The 19,987-nt window shown below is 37.7% G+C and overlaps 1 protein-coding gene across 8 annotated transcripts in view; it reads left to right on the forward strand.

The window, feature by feature from the left end:
- The window catches only part of Spag9 (sperm associated antigen 9), a 122,403-nt gene that overhangs the window by 76,861 nt on the left and 25,555 nt on the right, over positions 1-19,987 (forward strand). For all 8 annotated transcript variants that reach the window (XM_055619852.1, XM_055619855.1, XM_055619853.1 and 5 more), the window contains 12 exons: positions 4,571-4,628; positions 5,787-5,939; positions 7,861-7,912; positions 9,592-9,722; positions 11,169-11,225; positions 12,127-12,300; positions 14,012-14,141; positions 14,609-14,698; positions 15,090-15,257; positions 15,671-15,842; positions 18,394-18,612; positions 18,790-18,985. In XM_055619852.1, the coding sequence (XP_055475827.1) occupies positions 4,571-4,628; positions 5,787-5,939; positions 7,861-7,912; positions 9,592-9,722; positions 11,169-11,225; positions 12,127-12,300; positions 14,012-14,141; positions 14,609-14,698; positions 15,090-15,257; positions 15,671-15,842; positions 18,394-18,612; positions 18,790-18,985 (1,600 nt within the window). The remainder of the gene's footprint in view (positions 1-4,570; positions 4,629-5,786; positions 5,940-7,860; positions 7,913-9,591; positions 9,723-11,168; positions 11,226-12,126; positions 12,301-14,011; positions 14,142-14,608; positions 14,699-15,089; positions 15,258-15,670; positions 15,843-18,393; positions 18,613-18,789; positions 18,986-19,987) is intronic.

Raw genomic sequence — 19,987 nt, forward strand, 5'->3', positions numbered from 1 at the left:
CTTCCCTTGTTTGGCTGTCCTAGGAGAGAGGGGTGATCTGGACCAGTTTCCTAGCAACTGTATCTCTAGTGGGGAGGAAAAGAATGCAGTAAAGCTGATTCCTCCCCACAGGTGGCTGGACATGTCTCCACCTGTCTGGCCTTCATTCATGCTTGTGCTTTAAATTTTAATTCAATAACCCAAAAAACTAATTTTTCTTTGGTCTCACTGCTGCTGCCACCATTTTCCTCCACAACTACTTTGTTTCCAGCCTTCTTATTTGATGTACCAAGGCATTCCTCTCAGTTATTTCACATGACTTCTAAACAACTATTGACTTTAAAGCCATCCTTGTTGGGTTTCCATATTATCAGACTTGCCTACATCCATTTCTACCTCTTGTGGTTGTCTTCCTGCCTGGGTCTTCCACCTGCCCATGAAGTCAGGAGGGGTGCAAGGCAAGGAGCAATGGCCTGCAAGCATTGTACAGAGATCACACACCCCGGGAACCGCTGCAGGGTCTACTTCAACTTTAATTCCGGAGAACAAAGGCTATCTACCCTTGGGGAGTAGAAGGGGGGCTCCAATTGGTTGGAACTAGGCACTTCAAGGATGCTTGATTTGGATTAAACAGCACAATCCTATCATATAAATGGAAACACAGTACCTAATTATCATATAGGTGTGGGGAGGGCAAGAGCTAGCAGGGAGCTGTGTCAAAGACCATATATCAAACGTGGTTAGGAGTGTGTGTGTCTAAAGACACTCTCCAGGTGAAGTCAGTCAGATAGCAAAAGGCCCTGCTGGGAAGAGGGAGTCCCTGTCACAGAGGGAGAACTGCAGCATCAAACAGCAGGGTTCCTCTGACAACCTCTGACAATTGCTTTTTATTCTTAGTGTGATATACTTTTTCTGTTCTTTCACATATCCCCAGGTTTGCTTGTTTTTTTGTTTTTTTTGTTTTTTGTTTTTGTTTTTTTTTTTTTTTGAGAGGGGGTGGGTTGGTTTGAAAATATGTATTTGCTCTTGTTTATTGTTTCTGGCTTTCTTGAGACAGGGTTTTATTTATATAATTTATTTTTATTTTATGTTCATTAGTGTTTTGCCTGCATGTATGTCCGTGTGAGGATGTAAATTCCAACCCAGATCAGGCCAGGACTCTAGACTGTTATTTCTAAACTAACCACTGTAGCCATCCCTAAGATATGGCCTATGTCTGACATGCAGAGTTCTGACATCTCTATGCATGCATCTGCCTACATCTGATACTCAGGGTTCATTTAATCATCTCCACTGTGTAGTCCCTAATACTCTCCTTGTAATAATACTTCTGTCTCAGTGAATGAAATCTCTTTGCCATCACTGAACTGTCCATCTTAGACCTCACACTTTGCCTTACAACCTATCTTCAGGTCCTATTCTGTCTCCTAAATATTTGTATATATTCGTTTTTCTTGTCTGTTGCTTAAGTGTCATGTCTTCCAAAAATTCTGCTTTGATCTGTTAGTTGAAACGTAGTTGTTCTTGAAGTGTTTGCCCGTAATATAATAATTTCATTATACCATTCTTCATGCTTTCCTGCTTTTTATGTATCACTCTCCCAGGATAGACTGTAAGTTCACTGTGTCAGGCCCTGTGTCTTTTTTGCCCGCTGTTGATATTTGTCACAGTACAACTAAGTGAACGGGACTGTGAAATAGTCCTAACAATTGTGATTTACCTTTTGAGGTAAAGAGTCCCTTAGCATGAGGATTTGTGAGCAAGTATACCTTTGTAAGAATGTATACTACTAGGTACAAAGATACATGCATTCTCAAGGAGTTGTAGGTAATTCACAGGCCATATGCAATTTTGTGGACCTAGCTTGACAGCTCTAAATAGAAACTGCAGGAAAGGACATTTTTCTTTGTTTGTTTTTTTCTTATTTTTTGTAGGCAAAGTTTATGTATATATTATGTTTTTTATACTTTAAATCTTGAATAGAGATAAGGTCAAGTTTTATTTTTCTTATAATTAATTTTACATTTTAAAATAATAATTTTGGATAATCTTGCAATGCACTACATTTTAAGAGAATTCTTCATTGAGTGTGTAAGTTTACTTTTAAACTTTTGGAATTATAAAATATGTTCTCAGGAGTACCCACTTTTCCCTTTATAATATTTATACTTTACTGTATATAGTGATGGTTTTCTATATTGGTTCAATTTCTTTGTCAGATCTTTCTCATTCTTGCTTTCTGAAAACAATCTAATTGAGTTTCTTGTTCATTTTTCTCTTGGGCTGCTTACCCAGGGGAATATTCTGGTGTGTATGTTTTTAAATACTTTCCTATTACTGCTTTTTAAGCTAGGTGTTCTTGGCTGCTGTTCTCATTTGATGCTTTTTCATCTTTTTTTTTTCTGCCTGACTTTTTTCTTCTGCATATATTTTTAGCTTTTATGGTGCTCTAAATGTTTGAGCGTTTGTTAGTTATATAAGCTTTTGAGCAAGTCTGAGCTATGTTTCTTTGTCTCTGTATCTTTACTAAAAAAGTTAGCATTAGTGTGTAAGGAAGATATTTGGCATCATTTTGGAGGTGGAATTTGGAAGCTTTCAGGTTCACCACCCCAATTTGTGGTAAATACAAGATGATTGTGCTACTAATTCTGATGTTTGAGGATATTTGAAAAATTATAATACAGATAAAATAGGGACCCATATGTTGGCATTAAATTTTTAATGCTAACATTCCCAGGTTGGTTTTGTGTTAAATAATTTAAAACTCATTAGGAATATTAACTTTTTAAACTTTTTGGTTTTTCTTTTTTCTTTTTCTTTTTTTAAGGTTTATTTATTTATTATATATACAATATTCTGCCTGTATGTATGCCTGTACACCAGAAGAGGGCACTAGATCTCATTACAGATGGTTAGGAACCACCGTGTGGTTGCTGGGAATTGAACTAAGGACCTCTGGAAGGACAGCCAGTGCTCTTAACCTCTGAGTCATCTCTCAAGTCCAACTTTTTGGTTTTTTGAGACAATAGGGTTTCTTCATATGGCTTTGGCTGTCCTGGAACTCTCTATGTAGACCAGGCTGGCCTTGAGTTCAGAGATCTGCCTGCCTCTGCCTCCCGAGCACAAGGATTAAAGGTGTGTGCCACCACTGCCCAACAGGGATATTAACTTTTTTTCCTTTTTAAAGTAAAAGGACATGCTAACTCCTTGGCCATAAGTAATATTCTTTAGAAATATTTTCTTTTTGCTTTCTTGAATTATAAATATTGCTTCTCCTATTGTCTCATTCTCCAACATTGTCATAAATTTAGAGTGAATGAGTTATTTTTTGTTTTGGTTTTTTTTTTTTTTTTTTTTTTTTTTTTTTGCTTTATTTTGCTTGGTTTTTTGTTTTGTTTTGTTTGTTTTTGTGAGACAGGGTTTCTCTGTGTAGCTGTGGCTGTCCTAAGCTTGCTTTATAGATCAAACTGGCCTCAAACTCACAGAGGTCTGCCTGCCTCTGCCTTCCTGAGAGCTGGGATTACAGGTGTGCATCACCGTGCCCGGCTTTCTTCAATCTCTTATGAGAAGCAAATAGCTTTATTTTTCTGAGAGGTGGCTATAATGAGTTTTACATTAAATATTCTCTCTATTATACTACTTATTAGAATATTAAGCACAGTTCTATAAAGTGACAACTGAAAATTATTATTTCATGTGTGGCACTTTGTAGGGCACTTTGTAATGTTGACTTGGAGTTTTCACTGTAAGTCAATTTATTGTGAGGCAAAATTGGTGAAGCGTTTTTGAGTATCCCAGAGAGCATCCTTATGAATGAAGGAAGTCATCTTTATTTCTGCCTCTTGCACGTCATTATGCATTGAGTCATAACATTGTGAGTCCAGATGTTTTTCATACATGCATAGAACTTTATAGACTAACAATATGTTTTCATGCTCTTTCTTACATAAAACATTTCTTGTTCTGTTTTTGCTTTACATGGAATGCATGGCCTTTAAGACCATAATTTCTTTGGTAAGGTTTCATCTGCCTTGGGGTTTTGTCTTTGGCCTTACTTCTTTTTATCTTCTATTAGTCAAATAAAAATTTTTAGTCAGAAGCCTATAATAGCATCTCTGATTTAGAAATGATATTTGATCCCTATCAATGCTCATTTTTCATAAATAATAATACTTATTAAGAATATCTGGCAGAATAGTCTTGATCATCCTGAAATCCTATCTACGAAAAACAAAATGTAACTGATAGATGTGAAGAACAGGCCGAGAAGAGCTGCTGATAGCTTGCATCTGCAGCACCAGCTGTTGGAAAGTTGAGGAAGATGACTTGAACCAAGGAAATTGAGACAGTCTGAGCAGTGTAACATAGCAAGATCCATTTCAAAAACAAAAAGTGAACAGTAGCAGCTTTAGTCTGTAATGACTAGTTAATTATAATTTTATCCATTCCATAAAAACATTAAATGAAGTAGACAGAATAAGATTAAAGGAAAGTAAAAAAAAAAAAAACAATGAAACTTAGGACCATAGCTCATATGTAATTTTTGATACATTTATTTTTAAAGTTTTTATCTTTTTTTTTTTTTTAATAGGAATGGGTCGTGAAGTGGAGAATCTCATATTAGAGAACACACAGCTGCTGGAGACCAAGTAAGCAAAAAATTTTAACTCAATGAAAGATAATGTGTTTTCTCTGTCCAAGTCAGTGATTGTGACTGATTATTAACAACACAGCACTGTACTGACTCCTACCCATTTCATTCTCTTCTCAGCACCTGCGCACACACAGGGACATGGGTAACGAGCACCTCATTGCCCTCATAGGTTTTATTGCTCTGATATTTTTGTAAAAATATAGTTTTTATTTCTTTTCCACCATATAAGTATCCATTTTCTAGATGTGTCATTCACCTCTTTTTTTTTTTTTTTTCTCTAAGACATGCCATTTTCTTATTCTCTTTTCATTGGGTTTTGGCATTTCTTCATGAATGTTTTGGCCTATACCCAGCCACTTTTGTAGATCTCTCCTTCATAGTTTTATATTCTTGGGTAGTTTGTGGAGTCTTAAGGCCCTCAAGCCACCTGTTGGGGTAATTTTTAATGGGACAGGTCCTTTGTCATGTGAAGAAGCAGATAGGGTCCACTTGTCAGTTGCTGTGCCAGAGCAATTTTGGCATAACTGTGTCTGTCCACACAGAATGCCACTAACTGTAAATGAAGTCACACCCAACATATCCAAATGTACTGTATCTCACATGTTTTTCTTTCAGCTTATTTCTAATCCAAACTACTTTCTCAGTACTAAATGCCAAAGAGAATTTGACGGTATTGTTGAGTAATACCTTTGCAGAAATTTTAATACTAGTAGCCTTAGAAAACTGGGTTATGTTTTGTTTTGTTGTTTGTTATTTGTTTTTCAAGACAGGGTTTCTCTGTGTAGATATGGCAATCCTGGAACTTACTTTGTAGACCAGGCTAGCCTTGAACTTGGAGATACACTGCATCTGAATCCCAAGTTCTGGGATTAAAGGTGTGCTCATCACCGCCTGAATAGAAAGCTGTTTTTTAACTTGAATCTTTCTTAATGCTGATTTTATTTATTGGTGGTGTGTCTTGTTTTATCCATATTGGCTTGACAAGTATGAAGAGCAAACATTAAAACGATTGTTTTATGGCCTTTGTTTATTAAAAAACAGCAGAAAGACCATATTGTGGTTCTTAGTTGATCCACCTTATGATTTGACAGTTATTTTAGTTTTTAAAGATGGAAAGTATATTTGTAATGACACTTGAAATATGCGTTTTTAGAAATGCTTTGAATGTTGTGAAGAATGATTTAATAGCAAAAGTGGATGAGCTGACCTGTGAGAAAGATGTGCTGCAGGGAGAGTTAGAAGCCGTGAAACAAGCCAAGATGAAACTGGAGGAAAAGAACAAAGAACTGGAGGAGGAACTCAGGAAGTAAGTCTCAGCAGCTCCTCGATCGAACCAGGCCTGTCCAGCCTTTGACCTGCAGCATGAGGCTGTCATCTCCCTGTGTGGGGCTGTGATCATAGTCACCCTGGGACACACTCCTGCTCTGAACTAAACACCATGCCTGGGTGCCACAAAAGATTATAAGTGTAACCCTGAGACTGAGGCCTTCAGCTAAGTCAGATCAGGAAGGGCCAAAGGCCACCTGAAGGAAGTAAAGGTCTCAGCCATTTGCCTCTGCCATGAGCTGGCCTCTTTGTTTACCAGTCTCTTCCTCAAAAAGTCTTGGGTTTTGTTTTTTTTCTTTTGCTTGTCCATCATGGTGTCAAAAATTGTAACTGTGGGTTGGAGAGATGGCTCAGCAGTTAAGAGTATTTGCTCACTCTTCTAGAGGACCAGAGACAACCCACACCAGGTCGCTCTCAATTGCCTGTAGCTCCAGCTTTAAGGGATCCATACCCTTTTCTGTTTTCTGACCTCTGCAAATGCTTGTGGAGGCAGGTGTGCGTGTACACACATGTGTTTGCACACACACACACACACACACACACACACACACACATAAAGGATAAAGTAACTTTTAAAGTAACAACAACAAACATAGGGGACGGAGCGACTGCTCAATGTTTAAGAGCACTTGCTGTTTTTGCAGAAGACCTGAGTTCAGTCCCCAGCATCCACATTAGTCGACTCACAAGTGCCTGGTGCACACACACTACCTGGTATACACTCGCATGCTCACACACAAATATAAATAAATGTTTAAAAACAAACAAGAAAATTCTTAAGTCTTCAATTAAAAAAAAAAAAACAAACCTTCAATGCCAGGTATAGTGGTGCACGCTTGTAATCCCAGCACTCAGGGAAGCAGAGGCAGGCCTCTAATTCACTGTGAGTTGAGGCCAGCCTGGTCTTCAAACTCAAAACAGCCAGGGCTACACAGAGAAACCCTGTTTTGAAAAAAAAAAATTCATTATTTTTCTCTACTTAGCTTACTTTTGTTGTCGTTTTTGTTCTTAAGATCATCTTTTGTGGTTCAGGCAGGCCTCTAAGTCACTGTGTGTAGCAGAGGATGGCTTTGAACACCTGTTCTTTGACTCAGCCTCTTAAGAAGCTGAGATTATAGGTTTGTGCTGCATGGCTAACCTTTTTGAGTTTGTTTTTGTAGTTTATTTTTTTTGAGACAGGGTCTCATGTAGCCCACACTGGCCTTAAAACTCATTGTGTAACTGAGAATGACCTTGAACTCCTAGTCCTCCTGTCTCCACCTCCCGAGTCCTCAGATCTCAAGTGTGCACCACCATGCCTGTGTACCACCCAACCTCCTGATTTTTTGTTGTTGTTGTTTGTTGGTTGGTTGGTTTTTTTGTTTGTTTGTTTGTTTGTTTTTCAAGACTGGTTACTCCGTGTAGCCTTCATTGTCCTAGACTTTGTAGACCAGGCTAGCCTCAAAGTCACAGAGATCCACTTGTCTCTGCCTCTCTGGTTGCTGGGGTTACAGGCGTGTACCACCATACTTGGCTCCTGATTTTGTTTTGTTTTAAGAAGTGCTGTGAAGCTGGAGAGGTGCCTCAATGGTTAAGAGCACTGACTGCTCTTTCAGAAGACCCTGGTTCAATTCCCAGCACCCACATGGTCGCTTACAACTATCTGTAACTCCTGTTCCAGGGGATCCAACATCCTCACACAGACAAACACATACTTGCAGTCAAAACACCAATGTACATAAAATAAAATTAAATTTAAAAAAGGGCCATGATAACATTTTTCCAAGTTGAAGGCAACAGACTGCTACCCCTTTTCAAAAGAAAAATAATTCTTTAGAGTTAGTTCAAAAAGCTTACCTATTCTTTCATTACTTTTGAAGATGAGTTCAATTCATCTTTTTTTTGCTTTTATTCCCCACTAGAGCTCGTGCAGAAGCTGAAGATGCAAGGCAAAAAGCAAAAGACGATGATGATGTAAGTTTATGATTTGGGACTATTTTTCTTAGAGCTTTTGATAATTTGGGATTGTCTTACTAATATTTAGTATTATATTTAAATAACTTATAAATACATTATTAATAAATAAAAGCCTTTCAAAGAAGACATGTTTATGGGTCATGAATAAGCTAGCTCATGCTGCCATATGATATCCACGTGTTGTATTTTCTAGTGCTGTGTGCTCACTTTTCCTCAGTGGTTCAGTGCTCAGTGCTCTGACGTGTGTTAGCATGCTATTGTTTCTGATTTTTAAAAGGTACAGTTTGTTGTGTAACCCAGACAAGCCTCCAGCTTACAATCCTTTAACCACACACATCACACATATTATGGTGCACTTGTGTATACACATACACATACATACACATACATACACATACGTACACACATACACACACACACATTAATTAATTTTATCTGTTTTGCCTGCCTGTATGTCTGTGTGCTACATATGTGCCTGGTTCCTAGAATCCACAGAAAGGTTAATTAATGCTTAATTAATTAAATGTTTTAGATGGGCTGGAGATGGTTCAGCATGTAAAGGTGCTTGCTGCCAATCCTGACAAATGTGAGTTCAGTCCCCAGGACCACGTAGTAGAGAGAACTGACTACCTCAAGTTGCCTTCTGGTCTCCAAATGTGTGTTTTGGAATTCACACATCCACACACATACATAAATGCACATCACACACAAAGTACATAGACACACTAAATAAATGTAAATGTAATTTTTAAAAGCCTAGAATACTGCCAAATATGTCCTCTACCCTAAAGGAAGCAGAATTCAGGGTGTGTGTGTGTGTGTAGCCTTGGCTGTCCTCAAACACCTGCTCTTACCTCCCCACCATCACCACTGGGCAGAATTCAGGTCTTTTGTTATTTGTGGATGACTTTTGTTTGAAGAGGTGGGCTAAATTCTGAAGCAGGAAAACTGCCAAGGGCTGAGCTCAGCTTCTGTTTGACCATTCCAGTATTTTACTCTTTATCTAAAGTACAAATGTTTCTCTCCACAAAACAAAGCCCTATTATTTATTATTAAACCTACCTGCTTCCCCAGAAGAAAGTTGAGATAGCAGCAGTTAACTTAGACATGCTCTTGGGAGCCTTACTTCTTATTCCATGTTCATATCCTGTTCTCTGTAGCAATGATTTTGATTTAACCTTGTGTTTTATTTGTTTTCGCTTTTATTTGTTTTTACTGTTATAGTCGGATTCTTTAGCAACAAGATAATAGGTCGCTATTTATGTTGGCCCCTGTTTGTATATGTGGATTGATAGTTTTGAAAATGAAACTCTCTTGGAACTAATTATAATTATTTGCTGAATGTCACAGACCATGAATTCAAAATGTTAGATAATGTTTCTAAATAAAATTTATGAGGGCATATTAAATCTTTATTTGATATTAGCTGAAAATTTTAATTTTTAATAATTATTTTCATGTTCAAATAGCAAAACTAATACTCAGAAATTAAATTGCCTACTTCTTTTCAGTCATACAGAAAAATATGAGTGCCTGACTTTATTTTATAAAGATATTTCAAAGTCATTGAGTTAGAAATAAAGAATGCTTAAAAATTTAAGATAAGTTTTAAGCGTGAGTCTAACACCAAAACATGTAAACTCCCAGAGTAATTTGCCATCCTCTTATCATTATAGAGTGACATTCCCACAGCCCAGAGGAAGCGGTTTACCAGAGTAGAAATGGCCCGAGTTCTCATGGAGAGAAACCAATACAAAGAGAGGCTGATGGAGCTTCAAGAGGCTGTTCGGTGGACAGAGATGATTCGGTCCGTGTGCGACGTGTTCTGATGTTTCCTGTTGTTTCATTAGATGCTTGTGTTCCTTCATTGCCAGCCAAAGTCATGCTTGAGGGGTTATGCCATTTTGTTTGTTCACTTGGAGAAACTTTCTCGTTAGTGTTTAGATTAGTAATAGAACAAGATCAGAGATATCCCAAAGACTTTGAGATAGTACAGGACCCATAATGCTCCCATAATCTGTGAGAGATAATTGTTATTACTGAGGAATAATGATCATTTTTTCAAAAAGGGGAGAGATTAATATTCTAAGTGTCAATTTCACATGCAGAATAGAAAAAAATTATCTTTATTTAGTATCCTCCTATTAAATATACTTCTTGACTGCCTCCTCCTTACTCTTCATGAAAAATACTTTCCTTTGGCATCTTTCAGTCAATTAGATCTTTGTATTTTAATCACTAAGGTGTTTTAATGGCTCATATTAGTGGTGTCAAATCAAGTGCTAGTATGTGCATACAGTGCAGTACAGCCGTCAAGCCCAGCCCCTCTGCTCACTCTCCACATCTGCTGTCCTCTAAGTAATCACTGTTTTTACATTCAAGCTGACTTCCTCTTTAAACTATCACTTTATGAGAGGAAGTGTAATTGTTCTTTATTGGCTCTTAAATCTCACACGTTGCTGCCATCTAGTGGTGATGGTCCCGGTAAGTGTTCCCTCCTTTAATTCAGAAAAAGATATAGAAAAGTTTGCCAACTGACTGCCATTAGTTTACTCATATTCTCGAGTTTGGATTATCACATCAAATTTATACATTATACATAGTTTTTAAGTTTGTAAACCTAACCTCCAACCTTTACTTCCTTATATTTACATCATTTTTAGCACTACTTACTTAGTTAAGCTTTTTATGCGAGTTAAGAGTATATCTTTTAATATTTTTTCCTTGCTTTCATATTATTTGTTGTTTGGTTTTTTGAAAGACGGTCTTATTCCAAACTAGCCCCAAACTTACAATCCTCCTACCTTCGCCCCCTGTGTGCTAGGATTGGTATCATGTACTGTGCCATCAGATTAAGTGCTTTAATATTGTTAGTTGTAGTACTCTGTTCCTGTAGTCTTGCCACTTGAAAGATGAAGATGACAGGATTGCTTGAGGCCAAGAGTTCAGAGCTAGTCTGGACAACATAGTGAGACATTCTTTCTTAACAACATCAGTAACAAAAAAAAAAGTGGAAAAAGTTTAAATATCAACATTGAGGCTTGTTGGCCATTTGTCTACCACAGGAATAATCTGACAAGAATCGGAGCTCTTTACCTAAGCATGTTAGATTTAGCAGGCTGTTTTATGTAAGCTCAAAATAACTGCTTCCTAAATGTAGTGTTGACTCTGCATATCTCATGAGTTTCCTGGGTCTTTTGCTCCTTGGAGAAAAGAGTAGAACACCTATCTAATAATACTTTTTTTAAATTAGGGCATCACGAGAAAATCCAGCCATGCAAGAAAAAAAGAGGTCAAGCATCTGGCAGTTGTAAGTATACTAATGACAGTGAGCACAAATGATACTCTGAGACAAGAATATTATACTGACTTTTACTGGGAGGAAATAGCTAAACTGAAATTCTTCTCTTTAACATACAGCATGCCAACTCGGTAAGGCTATGCTTGAGGACCCAAAGTAGACTATCGTAAGCTGCACTGTGTTGGTTATGCATTTGGTGGACTCATCTGCTGGTTTACATAAAATAGTGAATTATTTGTAAAATTGACAGTTACATGAATTCCCATCAAAGAGAAGATGAGAAATTTAGTATTTGCACTGCTTGGTTAGTCTGTGTGTGTTAAACTTTATTATATTTGTACCAGAAGTACTGTGTTTACTGAAGTTAAGACTTACCTTGTTAGGATTAATCTGTTTACTGGAAGCATAAATGTTTTAAAACTGTGGACATGAAAATAGTTACTTAAATTGAGCTTAGAAAATTCATGGTGTGAGTTAACTTGGTGATGTGTGTTTTCAGTGTAATAGACCATTCTAAGTGCTACACACCAAGCTTCAGCTGTCATCATATCATCTCCCTGCTGCTTAACAGTCACTGTGACCTTGTCTCAAATACTAGCTAGCCAAAGAGCCCTTGTATTTGTTCAGTAGAAGCTTTCTGTATGCAAGAGCATCTCTTTTGATATGGAACTTGCTTATTAAAGAACAGGCATTTGGCATTCTGAGCAATAGTTTCCTTCCCGTGAATGTCCAAGTTTGGCTGTGACTGACTGCTAAGGCTATAGTATAACTATAAAAACTGGTTTTGCTAATGTCTAACTCACTGCCTGGCAAAGTTTTGAAATTTTCTTGAGCATAAACCTTATAGGAAATCAGGGATTGGTTTTCACAGTGCATATAATATACCTGTGGGTTTTGTTTCTTTTGTTAGTTTCAGCAGACTTTTTAGCTCTTCAAGTAATGCGACAAAGAAGCCTGAACCCCCTGTGAATCTGAAGTACAATGCACCCACCTCTCATGTGACTCCGTCCGTGAAGAAAAGGAGCAGCACCTTATCTCAACTACCTGGTGATAAATCCAAGGCATTTGATTTCCTTAGCGAGGAGTAAGTATTCCAAAAAGCCATGCCAGAGTAACTTAATAGAATTTCTCATTCCTTACTAACTCTTTTGCAGTAAGTCAGATAGCTCTAAAGGAACTATTTCTAGCCAGACGTAATAGTTGAGCCTATTAATCCCAGTACTCAGGGTATTGATATAGGAGGATCATCACTAGTTCATGGCCAGCCTGGTCTGTATATACAGTTCAATGCTAGCATCAGCTACACACTTAAATTCCATCTTAAATGGGACTATTTTATGGAGTTGGGCCATGGAAAGAAGGGGAAAAAAAAAAAAAGAAAGATGGATTTCTGTAATGTAAGTAAATTACCTGTAGAGCTTAGCAATGTAATCCTAAACCTGTGGGAGCTGAGCCAGGAGGATTGTAATTTTGTCCCAAAATGAATGAATGAATGAATGAATGAATGAATGAATGAATGAATGAATGAGTGACTTGTAGCCAGTACATCTTATGAAAATCAGGACTAGGAAGCTGGCTCAGCAGATAAGGGTGCTTGCTGCCAAGATTGATAAACGAGAAGGATTCCTGGGACCTCTATGTTAGAAGGACAGAATTGCCTCCCACAGGTTGTCTCTTGACCTCCCCAGGCATACCATGGCGTACATGCAAGCACGCACAGATGCGCACGCACAGATGCACACTCACAAGCACATGTGTGAGACAAATAAAATATATAAATTTTTGAAAAAAATTGGACTTCATAGTTTTCATAAAGAAAAGGAATTTTTGTTGACAAAGCAATATTGATAAATACCAGTAGAACTCCCGAAGACCTAATTTAAACCTATAATCCTAAGTGTTGTGACTCTGCTACATGCATGTGGATAAATTAATCTCTCAGAGTCCATTTTTTTCCTCTCTGAAAATTATAACCTATTTCACAGGTATTAGGTTAATATTGTATACTATGTATAATGTGTGACACACAATAGAATTTAAGTGTGGTTTATATAGAAAGTCACTTCACAATAATATAAATGGCCAAAGAAAGAGAAATTATTTTTAGAATCATTTTTATATTTTATTCCATATTTCTAAAGCCTACTAAGTCTGTTTGCCTTTTTGTCTTCTAAAATAAGTGAATAGCTAAAGAATGTCTGAGCAGTTCAGAACACTGGCTGCCCTTCCAAAGGACCTGGGTTTAGTTCCTAGCATCCACATGGTGGCTCACATGGTCTGTGACTCCAGGCCCAGGGAATCCAATGCTCTCTTCTGGCCTCTGAGGGCACCAGGTGCGCATGTGGTGCACAGACACGTCTGTAGACCAAAACATTCAAAACACAAAATTAAAAGAACTGAACCTAAATTTTTAAAAAATGAAATAAATGAGTAGAATCTAAACTGTGGCGCAACATCTGGCATTAAAACATTCTCAGAATTTGTTAAATAAGAAAAGGAAGATCCCAAATTACTTCAGAATTTTTTCTTTTAAATATAACATCTGAAACTTTGTAAGTGTGATGTCTAATAACTCACTTTAATACTTTAAAGTGATTTAGCATGCTACTTACTACCTGTTGAAGGCTGGTTTCACAAACATGGAAAGATTAGCTTTGGTAAAATCCTCTGCGTGCAAGTGCGTGTGTGAATGTGTGTTATCAACCTCTTGTACCCCAGGGTGGCCTTGAACTCTATGAAGTTGATTCTGAGTTGAGTGGTTTTTTTGACTTAATTAAAACTGCATCTTCTTTTAGAACTGAGGCTAGTTTAGCCTCCCGCAGAGAACAAAAGAGAGAGCAGTATCGACAGGTAAAGGCTCACGTTCAGAAGGAAGATGGTCGAGTACAAGCTTTTGGCTGGAGTCTGCCTCAGAAGTACAAACAGGTAACTTGGGAATGATGAGAGTGCCTAGCAGGAAATGCAGTTTGAGAAGAGTATGCTTGGAAAATGTGAACTAGAAAGAATATCCTAAATTGCTCATTTCAACCTGCTTGGACTTGGCACGTTTAGAGAAATATGGAGGATAGGGGTTTTTAAGGTGTTTTTTAGAGCCATAGAATGTAAATAAAACATTCTAGGTCTGTACTCCTAAAAACTAGGCACTTTTGTGTACAAACATCTACTTTTGTGTGCTCATGTGTGATTGTGAATTTCTGCCTTCTACTGAGGTCTTCTACTTACTGTCTGCAATTGCTCCTTGAGTTTTTGCTAATTTTTCAAGTAAGAATGACAGAATCAAGCTAAGCTTGACTTCAGGAGCAAGTATGTAATGGCCATGCTTGCTTATGTCGCGGTGCTTTTGTAATTTCAATGTAATGGGGTTTACTAATGTATGTCCCCATCATTACTAGGCAGCCAATGGTCAAGGGGAAAATAAGATGAAAAATTTACCCGTGCCTGTCTATCTCAGACCACTAGATGAAAAAGATGCGTCTATGAAGGTAAGTTAATTGTGACACTGAAGGAGAGACTTCTCAAACTCCTCCAGGTAGCTATTTTCCTCCAAAAAATTATTTAAATATTGCTTTTGTAGTAAATTGATTGCTCATTTTAAAACGTGGAGATGTTTTGTATGTAGAGATAGAATATGTAATTCAGGTGGCCTTGAACTCTCTTTTTTCTTCCTTGTTTTGCTCTTGAATCCTTTATCTCTGCCTTATTCTCCTAGTGCTGTGATTACAGGCATGTGCCGCCACATCTAGTGTATAGCCTTAGACTATACATGGTTCTACCTTTAATTTTTTTAAGAAAAGATGAAATTTTTCTTCCTATTTGTAGAGAGAAAAAAAAATGACATAATACCTTTCTTTCTCACCCCCTGCCTCCGATAAGCTGTGGTGTGCTGTAGGAGTCAATTTGTCTGGTGGCAAGACAAGAGATGGTGGTTCTGTTGTTGGAGCAAGTGTGTTCTACAAGGATGTTGCTGGTCTAGACACTGAAGGCAGTAAACAGCGGAGTGCATCTCAGAGTAGTTTAGATAAGCTGGATCAAGAACTCAAGGTAGGTATGCACTGATATTTGATCTCCTGCTTCGTGAGTGGAGGAGTTCAGCTCTTAAATACAAAATGTATTTGAGCCAACTTACAGTGGGGATTGCTGTGCACTTGCTTATTTTCTCAAGATGTCCCTTTTATGTTTATTTTATTGAGATATTATTTGCATATATTCAAATGGCTACAGTTCCATTTTGCCAAATGTATGTAACTACTGCAAAGAAGATACAGACTTTTTTTTAATCACCAATCTGCTTGAACTAACTAAATTTTAGTCTAGTAATACTGATAAACAATTATATTTTGACCCTTCCAAGTAATCTGGAAATAACTTGAATTAATACTGCACTTAGTAAGAACACAGTTTTAGAGATATTTGCTTGTTTATATAATTTTAAGCATTTTTCTCTGCCTACTCAGGAACAGCAGAAAGAATTTAAAAATCAAGAGGAATTGTCCAGTCAAGTCTGGATCTGTACCAGCACCCATTCAGCTACGAAGGTTATCATCATTGATGCCGTTCAGCCTGGCAACATCCTAGATAGTTTCACTGTTTGCAATTCTCATGTTCTGTGCATTGCCAGTGTCCCAGGTAAAGCGAGTGTGCCTCCTCCCTCTATGCGCTCTCCACGCTTTGTTCAGGTGGAAATTGCTGTGGCTGCTCAAATTGTGCTTCTGTTTTTGCTCTTACAGATTTCATATTCTAGTAAGAGATTCACAGTAAATAAGTGTGAAGAATATTTTAAAATGTCAATAGGAGGTTGAGTGATGGTAATACATGTCTATAATCCCAGAAGTTGGGAGGCAGAGACAGAGGCAGGTGGATCTCTGTGAGTTCTAGGCCAGCCTGGTCTACAGAGTGAGGTCCAGGACAGCAAGAGATAACACAGAAAAACCTTGTCTTAGAGAGCAGGGGTTAATATGAGAGGATAGCTGGTTGATAGAGAATGAGGAGCTCCCTGGATTAATTAGTACAAGAAGGCCACTTGAAGTTCCGGAATCAATGTGTAAAATTAAAACAACAGTTTAGAAATTTTAGTCAGCCATAAAAGAAATGACATTCTCTTTTCTCCTGTTATTTGTGGTTGGAACACAAATTTTTTAAAAAATTTTTTAAGGAAAGTCATCTGAACTACATAGTGAGATTCTGTCTCCAAAAGAAAAACAAAAAGGCTAAACTGACAACTCATAATATCATTAAAAAAATAAACTACTTTAAATTTTAAAGCTGGGTGGTAGTGACACATATCTTTAAGCCTTTAATCCAATACTCGGAAGGCAGAGGCAGGTGATCTCTGAGGCCAGACTGGTCCATAGGTCTTCCAGAACGGCCAGGGCTACATAGAGAAACTGTGTCTCCAAAAACAAAACCCAAAATAAAAAATATATTTTAAAGTGATAAAAATGTTTTTTTAATTTATAAATGCTTAATTTTTTACATGTTTTAATGTTTTAAGCCACTGTTTACCTTTTAAATGATAGTATATAGAAGCCCATCTTTCAAGTAGTAATCATAGTAACTTTAAAATGACTTGTTTTGATTTGTTTTGTTTTTTTTTGGTTTTTATTTTGTTTGTTTTATTTTGTTTTGTTTTTCAAGACAGGATTTTCTGTGTAGTCCTGGCTGTCTTATAATTCACTTTGTATACCAGGCTGGCTTCAAACTCATGGAGATCTGCCTGCCTCTGTCTCCCAAGTGCTGGGATTAAAGGTGTATGCCACCACCACCAGCTAAAAATAATTTTTTAATGTATTTTTATTTTCTGTGTATGAGTTTTTTGTCTGTATGTATGTACCTGTTGTCTGTGGATGCCAAAAGAAGGCATTATACACTCTGGAACTGGAGTTAGATAGTTGTAAGCTACCATATATGTGCTGGGAATTGAACCCAGGTCCTCTCTGGAAGTGCTCTTAACATTAACTTATCTCTGCAGACTCCTCCTGCCCCCAACTTTTAAAGAAGGAAAGTTTTATTTCATTTTATTTATTTTGTGTGGTAGTAGAGAAAGCATCATATCACAATGCCCATTTTGAAGGTCAGAAAATAACTCTCATGAGTTGGCTCTGTCCTTCCATGTGGTACTGGGAACCAAACTCGAGGCCATCAGGCTCAAAAGCAGGCACCTCTGTCTACTAAGTCATCTCACGAGGTCCCTTCCCCTTCCCCTGACTTTATATTAGATATTACTTGTTTTTAACATCATGTAGCTGCCGAGGAATTTATTAGAGCAAAGTTGCCACATCCTTTTTCTCAAATTGTACTTTGTCTAATTTCTAGTTAGTATGAAAAAATTTCTTGGAAAATGTTATTTATTTTACTTACTTAATTTCTGAAATACAGGACCTTTTACAATCTTTACATTTTTAAACTGTTTTTATTGTGTGTGAATATATATGGTGTATGGAGAGGCTGCATATGCCATGGCACATGGATGGAGGTCATAGAACTTTGTAGAGTTGATTTTCTCCTTCCACTTTAAAATAATTCCAGCAAGCAGACTTGAGGCATCAGACTTGTATAGTAGGTGCTTTGCCAACTGAGCATCTCATTATCATCTTTTCTGTCTTGTATTATTATGGCTTAGCCAGGTGTGGTTTTGGGAGGCTAAGACAGGAAGATCAGGACTTTAGGGTCAGCCTTGACTTCATAGAGTTTAAGGCCATCATAGACCAAGTGAGACCTTGTCTCTAAAAAAATCATACCTCCCTATGTTGTTGTCTAATGTTAATAAATCCATATTATAAATATCTTTTAAATGTTTTATCTGTTGTGTGTGAGAGAATGTACACATGCCACAGTGAATGTATAGAAACGAGAGGATAAAATTTGGGAGTTGGTTTTATCTTCCCATTGTGGGTTATAGGGACCAAACTCAGGTCATCAGGTTTATGTAGCAAATTCTTTTTACCTTCGGAGCCATGTTCACCTGCCCTATCTTACACAAAACAAAAAACAGAGGTATTATCTTTAATGTATTTTTTATTAGAATATAAACTACTAGAAATATTATTTTACCTCTAGATTACTTTTTCATTTTATCAAGATTACTTTAAATAAATTTAATAGAAAGTAGCTACCGCTTATAGTTTGCTAAGTATTCAAAGAAAATTCCTTTTTCTTTTTCTTTTTTTTTTTTTTAAAGGAGCTCGGGAAACAGACTACCCTGCAGGAGAAGAGCTTTCTGAATCTGGTCAAGTAGACAAAGCATCTTTGTGTGGAAGTATGACAAGCAACAGCTCCGCCGAGATGGACAGCTTGCTGGGAGGCATCACAGTTGTTGGGTGCTCCACAGAAGGAGGGGCAGGGACTGCCACTTCCCCCAGTACCAACGGTGCTTCTCCAGTGATAGAAAAGCCATCAGGTACCCCTGTGGGGAGTCTACCCAGGGTGAAAGAGCTGGGCAGATGCTGAAGTGACTGTGAGAGGAGTACTCCATGTCATTGTGCAGTGCCAGGGAGTGCTTGGTGGAGGGGAGTTTCAGAGCAGGGGTTGGTGGGTGAAAACTCATTCAGCATAGAGTGTTTTTATGTGTTTATAGAAATGGAAGCTGAAAATAGTGAGGTTGATGAAAATGTTCCGACAGCAGAAGAAGCAACTGAAGCCACAGAGGGCAATGCAGGGTCCACTGAAGATACTGTGGACATCTCGCAGCCTGGCGTGTACACAGAGCATGTGTTTACAGATCCTCTGGGGGTTCAGATCCCAGAAGACCTCTCCCCGGTGTTTCAGTCAAGGTATGCATCCTAAATCAGATACTTGGGAGATGCACGAATAAAAAGAATCAAAACAGTGTCAAGTAGCCAGAGGGATCTGAAAGATGTTTTATTCTCTCTGGAGATTTTTCTATCCATTTCTTTATTTTTTTTCTCTCTCTCTCTCCTAAATAGGGTTTCTCTGTGTAGCCCTAGCTGTCCTAGACCTCTCTCTGAGACCAAGTTGGCCTCGAACTCACAGAGATTTACCTCTCTCTACCTCTCAAGTGCTGGGATTAAAACTGTGCACCACCACCACCCAGCTTTTTCATCCATTCCTTTTTCTTTTCTAAGATTGATGTATTTATTATTTATACAGTATTCTGCCTGCATGCAGGCCTGCACACCAGAAGAGGGTACCAGATCTCATTATAGATGGTTGTGAGCCATCGTATGGTTTCTGGGAATTGAACTCATGACCTTTGGAAGAACAGCCAGTGCTCTTAACTTCTGATCCATCTCTCCAGCCCCCACTTCTTAACTATATTTTCTAATTAAAACAAAACAAAAACGGAACAAATACATACCCTTGTTCATGTACTAGTCCAAGTCTTCCTGGTCATTTTCTCCTCTGGTGTTATTATCTTTATGTGTTTTCTGATTTCCATTCTGTCACTCAGTCTGGTTGTTTTCTCAACTTACTCCCACCCCAGTTATCATCAAAATTAGCCATAGTTTACATTTGTCACTGTTTGTTTTTTTCCAAAATAGACTTGAGGCGGCCCTTTTGAATTTAGTTCTCATGCACAGTTTGGTGTTGAGGCCTCTGCTTTAAAAGACTGTGTTATCCAGAGCCATTGGGTACATTTTTTTAAAATCCCTCTATACAGCAATTTGTAAAATGGTTTATTTCTACAGTTTGTTTTGTATACAGTACAACCAAGAGTTTGTTAGCATTTACAATTAATTCCAGAATAAAGTCATGCTTTGAATTTGATAGCTCAGTTTTATATCATCCCCTTCTATGCCATGACAACCCAAAGA

The sequence above is a fragment of the Psammomys obesus genome, unplaced genomic scaffold, assembly GCF_907164565.1.
Source record: "Psammomys obesus unplaced genomic scaffold, mPsaObe1.curated_primary_1811, whole genome shotgun sequence".
NCBI lineage: Eukaryota > Metazoa > Chordata > Mammalia > Rodentia > Muridae > Psammomys > Psammomys obesus.